A 19869-nucleotide genomic window follows, 5' to 3' on the forward strand; every position below is an offset into this window, starting at 1 on the left:
GTCTGCTGGCACCATGTTGTTTGTGTCACAACCATTTATTGGATAAAATTCAGAGATTATATTTAAACCTAAAGGGGATTATAGCGGTTTGGTGGCCAGACACCAAAGTATCTACATCGATACAAATAACTATTGTTGGCAGGCAAAGCCGCTGTTTGTTCAAGTGTAATTTATCTTTGCTTGGAACCAGTTTAGGTGGACCTAATGCACTGTCCTCTATGTCTCCTAGGGCTTTACACTGGTGCAGCTATGCCAATGCCTGCCACCAGTGGCAGAAATCGGGGGAAAATTCCGTGTGTAGACAAGGGCTAAATTATTTCAGCCTTCACGTTGAGGGAGCTGGAATGTGTAAAGTTGCATGAAGTTAGCTTCAGTAGAGTTCCTTTGAATTGAAACCAGTGTTAAGACATATGAATAAAGAACATCTTCCTAATAGCCTCCATCTGTCATTTGTTGGTCTTTTCAGCTATGAATTGTTCTAAATGTTGAGTAGTGGTTAGTCATAGCTGAAAGCATCCTAATTGAAGCATACATTCACAAAGCTTGTTGGTATGCAAACCAACCATTTATTTTCATTTTCATCGTATAAGCAAATTGAATACAACATTAGAATATTTATGAAAGGCATAACAGCCGTGTTCATGTGCTCAGTTGCATATACTTGATTTTTACTGCTTTTGTAATGTTTCAGTGTAAGCCTACATGTTCAGTTTATCATGTTATTCCATGGGGGCTGGTGGCAGTAGTGGGGTGAATATTCAGAATGAATCCAGCAACACATTCCGCAGTAATACCTTCAGATGCAGGTAAATATGACAGCAGTGTATGAGGTGTAGTGAGTTTGTCAGGCTTACTAAGAGTTGCTGGCATGCAGCAGTGAACTACCAATGGGCCTCTGTATAACTCACTCACTCACTCTCCACCTAACCTCTTCCTGCCCTGTCTCGTCATCTGTCTTGACATTTAGTAGTCTATAAAGAGTTATTTACCTTGGGGAAATAGGAAATTATAAAACTATGAGGGTTTAATGCTATCAGTGGCTAATACTTTTGATTTCCAACATTGCGGTACTTGGGTCAGTCTGAGTGATGGTAATGTCAGAATACTGTATTGTGTTCCTTAATATGGTGTGGGTTGTGCCAAGTTTTTTAAACATTCCTTAGATTATATTATCATTAGGAAAAAAGTGATATTCCTTAGATTGGTGGAACAGATTTTGAGACACACAGGTCCTTTTGTCTTGAAGTATTTTGTTTTTATGATGATGTATAAATTATTGGTGAAACACTTTATTCGTAGTGTTATTTGTAGAGTGCCATATACATTTATAAGGGTCTGCACCATAGCAACTATCATTCAGAGGGGCCTGTTCTACAATTACTGTTTACTGAGTGAAGTGCTTACTATCATGAATCCTTTCATGGAGAACTATGCCTGGTAATGTTTGCAGGATTAGACTGTATGTTAGATAACAAAACGAAGACAATAAGCTGTGGTGAATAGTCAGGAAAGTAGGGGGAAGAATAATAGAAAAGGAGTAGGAAACACAGCTCTTTGAAGAGCCTTGTTAATCTAGGGAAGCAGATGTTATGAACTGGTCCTGTCTTTATCAACAACATTTTGAATGTGACAGGTTTGTGTGCGAGAAAGCGAGTGAGAGCCAGCAAAGCAGAAGGTACCGGATAAAGATGAATTTGAATTTCAATAGTGTTATTTTTTGGCATTTTCTACAAACATGTTTGGCCTGATAATTCTAAATGATGTAATATTGGAAGTGGAGGCACTAAGACCGTGAATGACCAACCATGTTTGAAGGGGAAAGGGTTTCTAATATGAGAACTGTCAACAAAAGCAAGCTCAATATGGCCTCCTATGGTTAAAGCATTGCACTGGGATTTGAATCTGGTCTCAATTGCTGGCTCTGCCACGGACTTCTCTGTGTCCTTTGGCAAGTAATTTAGGGCCAGATTTATTTATATTGTTCCTCCCCACAAGTGCAGTCTGCTTGATTCTCCCCTTGACTTTAGCTAGAGCTGTGGGGACTTACCTTGCTGAAAAACAGACCCCCTGACCTCTCTGTGCCTCAGTTCCCCACTGTTGAGATGTGGATAATTCTTCCTACCTCACGGAGGTGCCATGATGAAGATATATTCATTTAGGCTTGATCTAAACACTGTTTTTGTACCTGTATAGCTATCTGAGTTAAGGGCATGACTTTTTTTTTTTAACTGAAATAATGTCACAGCCACTAGTGGAACAGTTTTATACCTGTACAAAAGTGCCATACACCAGTATAGTTTATTCTCTTTCCTGTATGGGAATAGTTATACTAGTATAAGTACCTTTACACCGATTTAACACAAAAGCAGTATTGCCACCCCCAAAATGCTCACAAACACAAATTAGGGTCCCTCCCCAAAATCAAAGGATTAGGTTAAAAATCATGAGATTTAAAAAACCAGAACAAAACAGGATTCTTTTTATATTCCTTCTGACTGATAATTTGTTTTATTTTAGCTGGTTGTAGAGTTTTCAAAATGTACTGTAAAATTATACAAATGTTTTTTTATTTTTTTAAAGTGTTTTCGTGTGTTCCAACTAGGTCTGATATTTGTCCTGCCTCACATTTTTACAAAAATCTAATCCTCTCTGTGCAATTTATTAAGCTCCTTTGTAAGGGGGGGCCTTACAGATGTTCAGTATATTTGGTTGCTGTTTTCTCAGGATGTGGTAAACGCCTTTCTCCCTCTCTCTCCCCCCACCCCTGTCCCGACTCATGGACAAACAATGCTTGCACACACGTAGGTTGTTTGTTTCCACAATGACCTGCTCGAAAAGGAAACCACTTTCTTGCTTGATTACTTGGAATATCACTTATATAGCGAAAGCAAATCCTCCCAAAGGAGTTGCACTACAAGAATAATTATGAAGCATTTAATACCAGTAAGTGTCTCAGCCATTAAGTGCCTAATCCAAAGCTCATTGGAATCAGTGGAAATCTTTCCAAAGACTTCAACAAGCGACGGATGAAACCTTAAAAGAGAATTACATGTACTTGAAGGTAGCTTCTTTGTTCTGTTTGTGTGTAAATCAGCTTTGGAACTGATGGAGCATTCAGTGCAATTTTTAAAGTCTGCCCAGGAAAGTGTGTTTGGGGATTCTTTTTCTTTTTTGAGTCAGGTTGTTTGGGTAATAGCCTATTTCTGAGATTGCATGCTGTTAATGCTGTAGTCAGTAAGATTTGTATTGAGTTAGCTCATTTTTATTAATTGTTTGTATTACATTAATACCCAGGAGGCCAATTTAGGATCATGGTCCAGTTGTGCTAATCGCTACAGCGAGGAAAACACAATTCCTGCCTGAAGAGCTTACAATCTAAAAAGAACAACGACATGGAGGAAGAGTGACACCCTTAAAATCTATCGATGAGAGAGATTATATAAGTATATTATGAGGTCAGCAGGGACCCATATGGTCATCTAGTCTGACCTCCTCTATAACACAGGCTAAAGAACCTCACCCAATAATTTCTGCATCAAGCCCATAGCTTCTAATTGAGCGATAGATTCTAGAAAGACATCTAGCCTGGATTTTTACATATGCTTTCTAACTTTTTAAAGTTTTATTATTTCATCAAAAATATCAGCATGCCTCAGATGTCCCTTGGCCTTACTGCATCAACTGCATGTTGGCACCACAGCAGAAATGGGTCTGGAGGAGAGAATAGTAGCCTTATGCTTCAGCGAGTGCTGCATGCGGGAGGGGTGGGATGGAAGGATGTTCAAAGGTATTTGTGGGAGGAGCTGACAAGTAAGCGACTGAGGCTGGCATCATTGGCAGAGAAGAGGAAACAGGGTGAGGGGCAAGGCAATGCAATAAGGGTCATATCCAAAGCCCATGAAGTCCACAGAAAGAGTCCCACTAACTTCAGGCAACTTTGCACCAGCCTGTGTGAGACAAGGAATGGATATGTAGGGAGGGGCAGAGTTTAAAATGTGGATTGGTGGTTTGTTAATCAGCAACTGGTTGGTTAAATTAAGTGTATTCATCTCATTTCTACAGTTGAAAGCCATAGCTTAGTTTGTAAAGTAAGGTACGCAGAGGTGGGTTTCCTAAGTATGTAGGCCTCAGTTATTAAACGCTCTGTGGCCAAACTAATTGTGTTCTACCTCACAATTGTCCTGAAGTCCATTAAAACATCTTCCTCCCTTGGTTTTGTCAGAGGGCCTGGTTTTGGACATTCTAAATGAAATTAAAAAGTATTTCTGATGTCACTAGTGTCTCTGATATCAGTGGGGCTATTCTGAGGGCCTCCTGATTCAGTGGATGCACTATACCAGGAAGTGGTGATGGAGAGCGAGCCCACCTCACGCTCATCCTGTAACAGTGGCTCCTGTCCTACAGGGCTGGGCCTGACTCCTCGCTCTGGGCCTAGTGATCTGGTGTACAGGGTCACAAATGCCAATCAGTCGGATTTGGCCCCACCACCTTTCCATTGTGATGGAGGAATATGTGCTACTTGCATGAAGAAGGGTCTACAGGATCTGTGGCTGGGGGATACGTGTTTGAACAAGTTTACTTTGTGTGTGTGTGTGTGTATGTGTGTGTGTATTAAAGTATGTCTCTTTAATTCAGATGGTATTTTACGAAATCATGCTTTCTTGCCTACAGGCACCTTGCATTTATAGCTCTTGCTGGGCTAAACCTTCAAAGTGGTCTTCTCCAAAGAATAATTCTGTCTTGTAGTGGTGTGTTTCTGTGGGGAGGGAGGGACTTCCAGGGACAATAATGAGTGCAGAGAATTCAGGGACAATAATGTGTGCAGAGAATGTTGTTAGTTGTGCATCAATTGAAGCCTGGATTACTAGATTCTTAGCTGTTACCTTGAGCCATCACTGTTCACTCCACCTTGACTGATGAATGGCAGTTCTCAGTATTCTGTTTGAGTTGGTATACTGGGATGCCCAAGAATTTGCTGAAAGTTTTAGATAGGATATGCAGGAGATACCCTGGCCAGAGCTATCCTTTGTGGTCAACATATCTGAAGTACTGTTCCATGCTGAAGTGTCAGTAGAAGGGATTTTAGAACAAATTGATACATTAAACAGGAATAAATCATCAAGACCAGATGGTATTCACCCAAAAGTTCTGAAGGAACTCAAATATGAAATTGCAGAACTACTACCTGTAGTATGTAAACTGTTGTACAAACAAACCTCTGTAACAGATGACTGGAAGTTAGCTAATATAACGCCAATTTTAAAAAGGGCTCCAGAGGTGATCCTGGCAATTACAGGCTGGTAAACCTAACGTCAGTACTGGGAAAATTGGTAGAAACAATGGTAAAGAACAGAATTACCAAACACATAGATATCCATGATTTGTTGGGGAAGAGTCAACATGGCTTTTGTAAAGGAAAATCATACTTTATCAATCTATGAGAATTCTTTGAGGGTGTCAACAAGCATGTGGATAAGAGTGATCCAGTCAACACAGAGTACTTGGCTTTGACAAGGTCCTTCACCAAAGGCTCTTAAGGAAACTAAGTAGTCATGGGATAAGAGGGAAGATCCTCTCATGGATAATTAACTGGTTAAAAGATAGGAAACAAATGGTGAGGCCAGGAGGAGAAGACAGGGATGGATCATTCTAACTGTTCTGTTCTGTCCACTACTCCTGAAGCTTTGGTACTGGCCACTGTCAGAGACAGGATACTGGGCTACACAGACCATTGGTTTGACCTAGTATGGCATTGCTTATGTTCTTTCAGCAGGAAAGTGTGCACAGAAGCACTGTAATTTTTTTCTCATGAAAACGTTACCATGAGTCAAATCTTTTGTTTACAATATATACTAAGCCAATCACTCTTCCAGGTTACAGTAATTCTAGTAGTTGTCAAGTTGAATATTTTAATTCATAAAGTTTGATAACCCACAATATCTGGTTTCAGATAGAGGAAAGAGTGGAAATCGCCCAATTCTGGTGAGCCTCAAGGAAATGGGCCTCACATAATCTTTATTATCATTCCTTAGGGTAGGGCACACCTTCTACTGCTAATTCCCTCCCTAATAATGGAGCATGCTTTCCTCTTTCTTGTTCAAAATGGACTGAAGGTGTGTGGTTGAGACATCAATGTGTCATAATCCGCAACTGCTGTTCACTTCAATGATTTAGCTTTCATTCTTCTCACATTCTTTTTAGTCACCTTATGAATTACTGAAGTCATTTAAAACCAACAATGCCAAGGAGCTGGTGACATCCCCGTTGCAGCTATGGATTTGGATAGATCCTCTGTCTGGGGATCCCTGAAACAGAAGACCAGGCCTTTGTTACAAAACTTCAGCATAAAGAGGACAAAGAAAAGCTGTAGAAAAATGGTGGATATAAGGCAAAGGCATTCCTTGGACCGACGCCTCAGCGTATCTGTGCCTGACAAACTGGAGAGTGAGTCTTTCACAGACGACGAAACTACTTATTCAGGTTCCCAGGCCTTGTCCACCTATATCCCCAGCACTCTTTCCAGCTCGGTCATGTCTCTCAAGAGCAGCAGCTCTTCTTTGAAAAGGGCAGGAGAGGACCTGCAATGGAGACAGCAGGAATCTGTGCACACGGAAATCAACATTATTGAAACAGAAACGGAAGTCATATGTGGATCAGAACCCAGACAGAAATCCAGCATTGACTTCTTTGCATTGCTGCAGAGAGCACGCCTGAGTGGTGATCTGACAGAAGAAATGACTGAGGTAAGGGACTTTTGGATAAGCAAGAGTAAGTAATCATGTCAGAGTTTGCATTCTGTCCTTTATCTGGCTTGGTTATGAAGGATGGAGAAAGGTTAAAAAAAAATTTAGGTCAGTAAAAAATTCTTATATAACTTGTGAATAAATCCTATTACAAATATTCCCTTTCATATACTGGAAAGCTCTGAATACCACATTGGAGCATTGTTCTATTATCTGGGTTTTGCAAGTGCACGATACTTTTAAAGGCAAATTTTTGAAGGTTCTCAGAAGAATGATCCCTTGATTCAAAAGCATTTGAAGGCTTCTGACCTTCAAAATATGTTACTCTCTGAAACATTTGGTATAATACTTTCTTTGTTATTATAACATACTGGTTTCATCAGATAGCAAAGACAAACCCAAACCAGACTGAATAGTAGAGTGGAAGGGAGAGCAGAGTTAGCTCTGCCTGAAATATGAGTTAATTGAAATAACTTGATGAAGTACAGTGAACTTGTTTGATCCTGCTCAGGAATTTCATTCAGGTTTTCATTACAGGATGATCAATCTGGTTAAAAGCACAGACAAAGGGTTTTCTAACACTCCCATTTAATACTCATGGAAATGAGAGACTACCACTGACTGCAGTCAGGCACAGTACTGGCAGGAGGCATGTGACCTTTGTCAATGTAGCTTTGCCTGGGTTATTCAGTCCTGACTTGCATCACCACCTGCCTGTCCTGAAAGGGGCAAGACAGTAGAATTGCATGGCAGATTTGTAATATGGACAGCAATCTGTGAATAGAATTGGTTGTCATAAATATTCTAAAATTTCATTTAGTTGAAGCTCAAATATTGACAGATTCACAGACTGAAAGGCCAGAAGGGACAATTGTGATCATTTAGTTTGACCTCCTATATAGCACAGGCCATAGAACTTCCCCAAATAAATTCCTAGAGTAGATCTTTTAGTAAAACATCCAATCTTGATTTAAAAGATGTAAGTGATGGAGAACCCACCAAGATCCTTGGTAAGTTGTTCGAGTGGTTCCTTACTCTCACTGTTAAAAATTTACGTCTTATTTCCAGCCTGAATTTGTCTAGCTTCAATTTCCTGCCATTGGATCATGTTACACCTTTCTCTGCTAGATTGAAGAACCTATTATTAAATATTTGTTCCCTATGTAGACAGTCATAAAGGCTTTGTCTACACTACCACTTTTTTTGGTCAGGGATGTGAAACACCCCCTGACCGACATTAAGTTTCACTGACAAAAGCACAGGTGTGGACAGACAGCTTTCCCGCTGACATAGCCACTCGTTGGGGTTGGTTTAATTATGCCAGTGGGAGAGCTCTTTCCCATCGGCATAGAGCGGTTACATAGGAGATCTTACCGCGGTGCAGCTGTACTGCTGTAAGATCTGTAGTGTAGACATAGCCCAAGTCAGCCCTTAACCATCTCCTTGTTAGGCTAAATAAATTGACCTTCTTGAGTCTATCACTAAGGCATGCTTCTAATTCTGTCATCATTTGCATGGGTCTTCTCTGAAGCCTCTCCAATTCATATACTCATAGACTCGTAGGTCAGAAGGGACCAATATGATCATCTAGTCTGACCTCCTGCACAAAGCAGGCCACAGAACCCTACTCATCCACTTTTATAACAACCCCTAACCCATGACTGAGTTATTGAAGTCCTCAAAATTGTTGTTTGAAGACCTCAAGCTGCAGAGAATCCACCAGCAAGTGACCCATGCCCCACGCTGCAGAGGAAGGCGAAAAACCTCCAGGGCCCCTGCCAATCCGCCCTGGAGGAAAATTCCTTCCCGACCCCAAATATGGCGATCAGCTAAACCCTGAGCATGTGGGCAAGACTCACCAGCCAGCACCCAGGAAAGAATTCTCTGCAGTAACTCAGATCCCATCCCATCCAACATCCCCTCACAGACCATTGAGCAGACTTATCTGCTGATAATCCAAGATCAATTGCCCAAATTAAACTATCCCATCATATCATCCCCTCCATATACTTATCAAGCTTAGTCTTAAAGCCAGATAAGTCTTTTGCCCCCACTACTTCCCTCGGAAGGCTGTTCCAGAACTTCACTCCCCTAATGGTTAGAAACCTTCGTCTAATTTCAAGTCTAAACTTCCTAATATCCAGTTTGTACCCATTCGTCCTCGTGCCTACATTAGTACTAAACTTAAATAATTCCTCTCCCTCCCTAACGTTAATCCCCCTGATATATTTATATAGAGCAAGCATATCCCCCCGGAGCCTTCTTTTGGCCAGGCTAAACAAGCCAAGCTCTTTGAGTCTCCTTTCATAAGGCAGATTTTCCATTCCTCGGATCATCCTAGTAGCCCGTCTCTGAACCTGTTCCAGTTTGAATTCATCCTTCTTAAACATGGGACACCAGAACTGCACACAATATTCCAGGTGGGGTCTCACCAGCGCCTTATATAACGGCACTAACACCTCCTTATCCTTGCTGGAAATACCTCGCCTGATGCATCCTAAAACCGCATTTGCTTTTTTAACGGCCATATCGCATTGGCGGCTCATAGTCATCCTGCGATCAACCAATACCCCAAGGTCCTTCTCCTCCTCTGTTGCTTCCAACTGATGCGTCCCCAATGTATATCTAAAATTCTTATTATTAATCCCTAAGTGCATGACCTTGCACTTTTCACTATTATATTTCATCCTATTACTATTACTCCAGTTTACAAGGTGGTCCAGATCTTCCTGTATAGTATCCCGGTCCTTCTCCGTGTTAGCAATACCCCCCAGCTTTGTGTCATCCGCAAACTTTATTAGCACATTCCCGCTCTTTGTGCCAAGGTCAGTAATAAAAAGGTTAAATAAGATCGGTCCCAAAACCGATCCTTGAGGGACTCCACTAGTAACCTCCTTCCAGCCTGACAGTTCACCCTTCAGTACGACCCGCTGGAGTCTCCCCTTTAACCAGTTCCTTATCCACCTTACAACTTTCATATTCATCCCCATCTTTTCCAATTTAACTAACAGTTCCCCATGCGGAACCGTGTCAAACGCCTTACTGAAATCGAGGTATATTAGATCTACCGCATTTCCTTTGTCTAAGTAATCCGTCACCTTCTCAAAGAAGGAGATCAGGTTGGTTTGGCACGATCTACCTTTAGTAAATCCATGTTGCAATTCGTCCCAATTACCATTGACCTCAATGTCCTTAACTACTTTCTCCCTTAAAATTTTTTCCAAGACCTTACACACTACAGACGTCAAGCTAACAGGCCTATAATTACCCGGATCACTTTTATTCCCTTTCTTAAAAATAGGAACTACGTTAGCAATTCTCCAGTCGTACGGCACAACCCCCGAGTTTACCGATTGCTTAAAAATTCTCGCTAACGGGCTCGCAATTTCACGCGCCAGTTCCTTTAATATCCTCGGGTGGAGATTGTCCGGTCCCTCCGATTTTGTCCCATTAAGCTGTTCAAGTTTGGCCTCTACCTCAGATGCGGTAATATCCACCTCCATATCCACATTCCCGTTTATCATCCCTCCATCATCCCTAAACTCCTCACTAGTCTTATTAAAGACCGAGGCAAAGTACTTATTTAGATATTGGGCCATGCCTAGGTTATCCTTAACCTCCGTTCCATCCTCAGTGTATAGCGGCCCCACTTCTTCTTTCTTTGTTTTCTTCTTATTTATGTGGCTGTAGAACCTTTTACTATTGGTTTTGATTCCCTTTGCAAGGTCCAGTTCTACGCGGCTTTTAGCCTTCCTCACTTTATCCCTACATGTTCTGACCTCACTAAGGTAGCTTCCCTTGCTAATCCCGCCTTTCTTCCACTCCCTGTAAGCTTTCTGCTTTTTCCTAATCCCCTCTCTGAGTTGCTTACTCATCCAGCTTGGCCTACAACTCCTGCCCATGGTTTTTTTCCCCTTTCTTGGGATGCAGGCTTCCGACAGTTTCCGCAGCTGCGACTTAAAGTAATTCCAGGCCTCCTCCGCATTTAAATCCACAAGTTCCTGCGTCCAATCCACTTCCCTAACTAATTTCCTTAACTCTTTAAAATTAGCCCTTGAGAAGTCAAAAACCCTAATTGCACAGAGACTTAATAGTTTCAACAACGTTTTTGTCAGTAAGGATTTTGTGTGTGTGTTGTGACCAACCAACCAGCTAACTCTCTCTGTAGCACGGCATTTAGGATATCAGACTGGTATAGGGGAGATGCAGGTTCAAGTCCTTGCTTTGCCTGTTGCTGGCATGGGATAAAGGATTTGCTGGCTGCAGCTTCCTGCAGCCCCCATTAGCCTGGAGTGGCGAACTGTGGCCTGTAGGAGCTGTGATTGGCTGAATCTGTAGACCCAGCAGGTAAACAAACCAGCCTGGCCTGCCAGGGGCTTTCCCTACACAAGTGGCAGCCCCAGTTTGAGAACCACTGGGTTATGTTATAAAAGGGGAATTGTTGCAATGGGGAGTAGTCACAAAATCAAACATGCCTTTTCCCTTTCTCCTCTTTGAATCCTCACCTGTTCTGGTTTCTTACAGCAACTCATTTTATTTGTATAGTCTGTCTGTCTATCCATCCGTCCATCTTGATCAGGAAATACTCTGCCTTGGACGGCATCACACTGACTCCAGGATACCTTTTCTGACTCCCTACTTGCCATTGCATGAAACAATTCTGAGCGCCCCTTTTCTAACTCCAAAGTGTCCTTGTTACATCTTCATTTCAGGCATTGTACATGTTGGTCCAGAGCTTGGCCCCCACTGGGATTCCCTTGTACCACCCTGGCAGTAAAAAGTGATTATAAAGCTGACCTAATTGGGCTGCTGAGGACTCTTACAGCTCTGGTCTGTGCAACATCACCTCTCAGCATCCAGCATCAAGCGCATGTCTGAGGAGAACAGCTGCCTTCTGACTGATCCTTGGCTGGTGTAGTGACTCCTTGGACCAGGGATTGGCAACCTTTGGCACATGACCCTCCAGGGAAAGGCCCTGGCAGGCCGGGCCAGTTTATTTACCTGCTGTGTCCACAGGTTTGACCGATCATGGCTCCCACTGGCCCTGGTTCACCGCTCCAGGCCAATTGGGGCTGAAGGAAGCGGTGGCCAGCACATCCCTCAGCCCTCATTGGCCTGGGACGGCGAACCATGGCCAGTGGAAGCCGTGATCGACCGAACCTGAAAGTAAACAAACAGGCCTAGCTGCCAGGAGGTTTACCCTGGCAAGCTGCATGCCAAAGGTTGCTGATCCCTGCCTTGGACAATACCTGCCAGTCTAACTTAGCGCAGCCCATTCTTATGCTGGGGACCAAACTCACTCCTCTGCAGCAGCCCTAAGTCTCAATGGGGTCCGAAGATAACATACAGCCACCTTCCTCCCACCTCCCAGTCCTGCTCCAGACACCATTTCCCTGGACCCAAGAACTGGGGCCTAGAAGCTCTGACCTGGTTTCATCATCTGCACCATCACTTAACTGTGATGCCTAAACTGCTGTTTCCGCTAAGGATGACCTCAGATGGTTCTGATGCTCTCCATCGCACCCTAGTGCTTTGATGCAGTACCTGTCCACGCTGTCATTGCTGTACAGCCTGCCCTTTTTGGTAGCAGGGCTGGAAACTCCTCCCCTCCCCACAAGAACTTGCTGCTCTTGTCCACCTCTTTATGGACGAGGTACTGAATAGTCCCATTTCCTTGTACGTGTCCAAATGCATTAATTTGGTTAGTTACTATATAGACACCAGGGAAGCGTTTTATAGCCATGTGTGTCTCTTTACAAAATGTGTCATTAGTACGACTTACTGGCCTATTCCATTGCTGTCCTCCTGCACCATTTACACTCTGCTTTCTTTTGAGCCAAAGTGATATTTGCTGTCCACAGTGAGCTTCAAATAGAGCGAAGAAACCAGGGACATACCTGTGTCTTGCTAAACGGGTGCCTCCAATCTCATTTGAGCAAGCTAGTATAGTGGCTCATGTTTCAAATCTTAGGGCCATATTGACACAAGCTGATGCAGAACGTGTAAAACACACCTCCATGAACCCCCACCCTCAAGTCTCCTGTTTTCATCTACAGAAAAAGCTGTTCCTCCTGCCATCTCATTTGCCCCTTTTTGGTGTATCCCACTCCTGAGGCTTTGTTGCCATCTCATTGTACCCTGGAGTGAATCTGGTCTACTGCTCTAGCCTTGGTAGTGACCTAGTCTAGTTAGGAGTTTAGTCTAGAATGTAGTTTAGCCCCCATCCAAATGGTTGCTAAGCTTGCAGTTAAAAAACTTTGTAGCTGACATTGTGGCAGTTCCTTAGAGCTGTTCCCAATCCATTGCCAGGGCGTTAAATGTTCTGCAGCCACAGAATCCAACCCAGGCCACGAAAATGTTCTCCAGAACTTAAGCTTACAATGAAAACAAACAAGAAAACAAATCTATTCCTAATGATTGCAGAGATAAGTTTCCAAGTGTAAGACAAGTACTAAACCCAATGCAGTGTAGTGTTCCTGAAATCTGTTTAATAGCTTGCAGAGGTGAGAACTACCCCATTTATTGCAAATAACTGTATTGTTAACTGTTTCACTGCTGTTCATTCTAGAAGAAATGTCCAGTCCCACAATCCCGAAGAGTGACAAAGTCCCTGATTTTCTCTGATGTAGATATCACAATTTAGGATTGGTTTACATTAGAAAAGTTGAGGAAATGGTATAACCGAGATTTTATAATTGCACTATAAAGTTGTAATGACTTAAGCTGATATATATGAGAGATATAGTTACTGTTATAACTGAATAGTGAGTTCTAAAATGCCTAATCTGTCTTGGCTGGAGTAAATATCATTATCATATTGTGCTTTGTCATTCATTATTTAAAGTAGTACACTCAATTAATAGTATCCTCCTAGAATGTAACTTTTGCTTGTACTAACTTTAGCAGTGCCAGTTTAAAAAACCATTAGCTTAACACATAACTTTAGACACTGGAGAGATGCAATTTGCTTATTTTCAAATGTATTTTTAGTTATATCTGTAAAATAACTTAAAATTGGCATGAAAATAAATGTAGTGCCAGCTATGATACCAACAGCAATTATGGAGTCAAATATTAGTGAGTCACATACATGATTGTGATCAGTAAACATAAATGCCAAAATGATTAGAAAAATACTTTCCCCTTCTTAATAAAAGAGAAATATACACTGGAGGCTAGGGATAGGGTCCAGAGTGACCTAGACAAATTGGAGGATTGGGCCAAAAGAAATCTGATGAGTTTCAACAAGAACAAATGTTGAGTCCTGCACTTAGGAAGGAAGAATTCCAGGCACCGCTACAGGCTGGGGACTGACTGGCTAGTCAGAAGTTCTGCAGAAAAGGATCTGGGGATTACAGTGGACGAGAAGCTGGATATGAGTCAGCAGTATGCCTTCGTTGCCAAGAAGGCCATATTGGGCTGTATTAGCATTGCCAACAGATTGAGGGAAGTGATTATTCCCCTCTATTCGGCACTGGTGAGGCCACACCTGGGGTATTGCATCCAGTTTTGGTCCCCCCACTTCAGATGGGATGTGAACAAATTGGAGAGAATCCAGTGGAGGGCAGCGAAAATGATTAGGGGGCTGGGGCACATGACTTATGAGGAGAGGCTGAGGGAACTGGGGTTAGTCTGCAGAAGAGAAGAGTGAGGGGGGTTTGATAGCAGCCTTCAACTAACTGAAGGGGGATGAGGATGGAGCTCGGCTGTTCTCAGTGATGGCAGATGACAGAACAAGGAACAATGGTCTCAAGTTGCAGTGGGGCAGGTCTGGGTTAGACATTAGGAAACACTTTCACTAGGAGGGTGGTGAATCACTGGAATGGGTTACCTAGGGAGGAGCTGGAATCTCATTCCTTAGAGGTTTTTAAGGCCTGGCTTGACAAAGCCTTGGCTGGGATGATTTATTTTGTTGGTGTTGGTCCTGCTTTGAGCAGGGGATTGGATTTCTCCCAGCCCCTCAAAATCTGAAATGATGCCCCGGATGAGTCAGATGTGGCCAGAGGACTACCCCGGTCTTTGGATCAGATGCTGTGATGCGGTTCTCACCATAAATCAGCCCTACCATCCTCTTGTGCTGTTGTGTGGTCTTCTCTGAATCCCCATCCGTCAACCCAGTTTGTCAGTATATTTCAGGCGGGGGTGGGGGGGCAGAACCAAGTGCAAGATCCCTGGAAGCGTGGAGGAGGGTTCCTCCCCAGAACTGGACCGAGAGGGGACGTCCTCTCCCTGGACAGGACACTTGGATGGGCCCTGACTTCAGATGGGTGGGAAATGACAGGGGGTGTGGTGGGAGTGGGGAAGAGGGTTTGGGGCCGCCTCCCACCCATCTCCTCCAGCTGACCTTGTGGGGGGCGATGGACACTCTGGGCAGTGGCTCCTCGGGTCCCAGGTGCTCACCAGCTCCGCGAGGAGACGCCACTCTCCAGCGGCAATGGCTCCCATCCCACCGCCCCACAGCAGGTCTGGCTCCCCAAGCTGCAGGCCTACCTTTTCTGAGCATTCTCTGTCACTGCTGGGCCGCCCGCCCATCCCCCTCCCAGTGTCAGATTAGCCACTGGATCAAGGGCGCGTGCTCACGAGCCCCAACCAATTGGGGGACCCTGGAAAAATGATGCTCCCAACTGTGCCACCCCCCCCATCTCTGTCTGCTGGGGAAGGGGGTCAGGGTGTATGGGGGCATGCCAGTTGCCTCGACCCCACTCCCTGACTGGAGTGCCGGGCAGAGCAGGGTGAGCCCCCGACCCTGCTCCCTAGCTGGTGCCGGGAAGGCGGAGTGGGGCAAGCCCTTGACCCTGCTCCATGGGGCAAGATGAAATTAAGCAAAGAGCTGGATCCAGCACATGGGCCATATGTTCCCCACCCCTGCTCTAAAAGTTTTCAACATTCTTTTGTAACCACAGAGCTTCATCTCACTGATCACAGAACCACAGGATTCGGAAAGAAATCAGACCTTCTGAACCAGCCAGCAAAATTTTTCTAAAGTGCTTGGCTGTGTTGTGTATCATCTACCCATTTCCTTATTTTGCTTCAGTCAGCACATGTCCTGGTACAACCCAAGTTCTGTGTGGTATAGAATTTGAATGTGTGATTGTGGTTTTACACCATGTTAAAGATTAGCCACTGCTCTAAACTACTGTGCTGAGTATTCAGAACACACAGTCTCCAGTACTATTTATATTAGGATCAGCTGCAGAAAAAACTTAACCTTAACTAATCTTAGTCTTTAAAATGCAACCAGACTCCTTGTTAAGTTTTTTTGATATCATTCTTTAATCATTCAGGCATTTCAGAGTAGCTGCAAAAAAAAAAAAAAAGGGGGGGGCACCCAGTCTTTAAAATTATGTATCTTTTACTGTGGTCAAAGAGAAAGGAAGCTGTTCGAAAAGCACTCTCTGAGTACCCCTCTGCTTTGGAATTTGCTCCCCCCGTCTTAGTGACCTTCAGAAGACCTTACAAGGCTCCTCTTTTCTCTGTGGCTTTTGAAAATGGAAATGTTGCCAGAGAGATGATATTTGGGGGAGAATGGATGATTCTTCAGTGTGAATTTTCTTTTGCTTGGGGGCTAGCCATCTATTGTCATTATCTGGTGATGGTTCTCTGTGTTATGTCTTACCCTTTTAAACAGATGTCAGTAGAGCCTACAGCTGGGCTAAAGTGCCTTTTTAAGTTTTCCATAATATATAATGAATATTTTTATCCTTGCATTTTTGGGACCCAATATTTACCAGTGAATGGATCACCGAAGTGTTTCTTTCCTCTATATATCTTATTTTTCTAGCTTATTTAAAATGGTAAATGAAACAAAATACTGGGCTCCATCCTGCTGTCATTCACTCCATTGCAAATTATAGTAATTTCAGGGACTGCAGTGGAGTGACTCTGGATTTACACCAGTTTAAATGACAGCAGAATTTGGCCTAGCGCAAGAAAGATAGGCTTTGATGAGTGGTCACATTTATTAGGTGTCCGCTGAAATGGGGTTATCCCCATTATATACTTGAGAAAAGTGGCAGTTTGACAACCCTAAAGATGGAAGTCCGGTTTATCCACAGAACAGGTACATCATAGGCAGCAGCCATATAAGCTTCCTGCACACACCAGTATGCCTCGACTCTGATTTGGAGGCACAACCTCTGAGGATGAAAGAGTAGCTTGAGTTTAATAACCCGTTTAGTTCCTGGCCTCTCTGCTGAGATACCCACAAGGGTGCCAATTAATGCCAGTTGTTGAGGTTTCTTTTGGGACATAGATACTTGTCCATCGTAAAATGGACTAAGACCACCTAGTCATAACTAGTAACAACTTTACAGTAGGTCACTAACGACCGGGGTCCTATCCCATTGCCTTCCTGTATCTCAACCATCCCTCCAGATAAGGTTAGAGAAGATGGAGATTGTAAGCTTTTTGGGGTGAGGGACTGTCTTGCTGTATGTCTGTACAGCAACAAGCACAATAGGACTTCAGTCCTGACTAGGGTCTCTGGATACTACCAGAACACAAATAACAATGATAGAGGGAAAATCTCTTCTTACCTTTGAGCAGGAATTGGATGGTACTTTATGTTCTGGTTTACGAGGTGACTAACCAGGAAATGTTAGCTATGTGAATGATGCTAATTTTACAGTCCAGGTATAGGAGGTCACAAGCCCACCAACAGCAATTCCGGGCTCCGGGGCAGAACAGTCAATGGACTTGAGCTGCTGCCGGTTGCGCTGCTGGGTATGCTCTTCCAGCACGGGCAGGGCTTCCACATGCCCTCTGGGCTGCCTTCGCTGCTGCCAGTACCACCCTGCGCACACCTAGGAGCCCTGCAGCCCACCCCTGCGATTTAAAATGGCCAGAACCCCCTGGGCCCTTTTAAATCGCCCAGACCCCTGGGCAATTGCCCCCTTCACCCCCGTCGGCCTGGGAGGTCAAATTTTGCAAACCTTATTTGGGCAAAATTCCCCTTGATTCCTTGTGACCCTGAGCACCTGATATTTAACAAAAGTCTTCCCTGATCTAGATTTGGCTCCCTGTGTATTTCTTCTCATTTTGCACTTTCAGTCTAAATCTTTAAAAAAATAAAAAATAAAAAACCTGGATTCTTAATACTGTGAACCTGAGTCTCTCTTACCCTGGTGTAATTGGACTAACTTCAAAGAAGTTTCTCCTGGCTTCACTATTAATCAGATCAGAATCAGTCTTTGCATATCCACTGTTGTGGAACAGTGTGACCGACTGAAATCTGGACCAAAAATGTAAACAAAATATGAAAATTTTCATGATTTTTCCCCATTTCAGTTAACCTCTTTATATATAATAGAAAAATCTCCATTTTGAAAAAAAGATTAAATATTTAATATTGCTCAAATTTAATTGCAAAAACGAATTTAGCTGCATTGTTGTTGCATAACACCAAGGAGTCAATGCCATGTTTTTAGGCACATATATTCAAAAATCTCAGTGAATTTAGATTTACTAGAATAATAGAAATGTACGGAAATCAAATTATAACTAGTTTCATTATCTGAAAACTATAACTTTGTTCCAAAGATAGGATGCTAAATGTATGAGGAAAAAAGAAATATTAAACTAAAATTTTGGGGTAAGTGGTTTATCATAAATGGTATGCAGGTATCAAAGAGAGAAATATTTTTCATTTCACTTTTCTGCAATATTCTTTGATCTTCCATTTATGCAGTTTAAAACAAAGATGTAGAGCCAGACTATTATCAATACAGCTGATGATACCTGATGGAAATTCCTTTAAAGCCTCAGACTGCTAGAAATCTATTTAAGGCAGTGGTTCTCAAACTGGAGCCGCTGATTGTGTAGGGAAAGCCCCTGGCGGTCCAGGCTGGTTTGTTTACCTGCCAGGTCCGCAGGTTCGGCCGATTGTGGCTCCCACTGGCCGCAGTTCGCCGCTCTAGGACAATGGGGGCTGCGGGAAGCAGCAGCCAACAAATCTCTTGTCTGCCACCACTTCCCGCAGCTCCCATTGGCCTGGAGCGACGAACCGCAGCCAATGGGAGCCACGATCGGCCGAACCTGTGGACCCGGCAGGTAAACAAACCGTCTCGGCCCACCCGGGCCCCCAGTTTGAGAACCAGTGGTTTAAGGCAACACAATTGAGATTTTATGCACGCTAGTCAGGAAATGCCAATTTAAAGGTCCCCAAGCAACTGTAACTCAGCCCTTTCGTGCAGGGAGCCTCTTCTGTTCCATTATCTGATGATAATTTTGCTGAGTTTAATATGTGTTTGCAATGTGGCCAAGTTATGGTTACTGGGGGAACCATAACTTTACATTTCCTGCCTATTATATGGATAAAATGTCAGTTGTAATGTGGCATTAATGTAGTTTTTTTAAATGCAATTTATTTTTTGAAAATTAAAAAAGAAAAACGAAGTGATTAAGTTTTGAAGTATAAATACATTTGCATTTATTCAGTGTATCAGTGTCTGTCTGACTGAAAGGTGCTCGGGGCAGGAGCTAGCCCTTTTGTGATGTTTGTACAGTGCTTAACACAACAGGGCCCTGATCATGCCTCTATGCTCCATCACTATGCAGATAATAAATGATGACAACAGCACTTGATTTCTGGGCTCTGTGTGTGTGTGAGAGAGAGAATTCTGGGCCGTGTGTGTCAGTGTGTGTTTGGGAGAGGGATATCATGCTTCTTGGCATTATTCTATGCTGAAATTCTGACCAGTGTGATCATCCTGTGTGAAACCAGTACAGCTGTCCTCTCATGTTATGCCTCCTAAGAGCAGCAGAAATCTGAGCAGGGACCTGTACCAGTGGCCATAGTGTTATCAGGGGTATCCTTACCCAGATGTCCACTTTTAGCCCTGCAGATAGCCCATCCTTGGCTCAATGCATGGCGTCAGAAACAGTGGAAGCCCCTTAAAAGTGTGTGTGTGGGCCCCACCGGTACCTGAACTATGACCCCTTCCCTACACTGCCCCTTATCTCCCAAAGGCCCTGACCCTACTCTGCCCCTTCCCCTGAGGCCCTTCTTCTCAAGTCCTTGCCCCTGATTGCCTTTTTCCCCAAGGCCCCACTCCCCCCAGCACTCGCCCTTATGGCTGGTAAAATGTGATGGGGCCAGGGATCCATGACCCCCCCCATTCCAGTGCCC

The 19869-nt window shown here is 43.5% G+C and overlaps 1 protein-coding gene across 1 annotated transcript in view; it reads left to right on the forward strand.

Moving 5' to 3' along the window:
* Positions 1–19869, forward strand: part of MCTP2 (multiple C2 and transmembrane domain containing 2) — a 167666-nt gene that overhangs the window by 20955 nt on the left and 126842 nt on the right. Inside the window, 1 exon segment of the mRNA XM_075069094.1 lies at positions 6202–6743. Coding sequence (XP_074925195.1) covers positions 6273–6743 — 471 coding nt within the window. The 5' untranslated portion in view covers positions 6202–6272.

Source organism: Chelonoidis abingdonii, chromosome 9, assembly GCF_003597395.2.
Source record: "Chelonoidis abingdonii isolate Lonesome George chromosome 9, CheloAbing_2.0, whole genome shotgun sequence".
NCBI lineage: Eukaryota > Metazoa > Chordata > Testudines > Testudinidae > Chelonoidis > Chelonoidis abingdonii.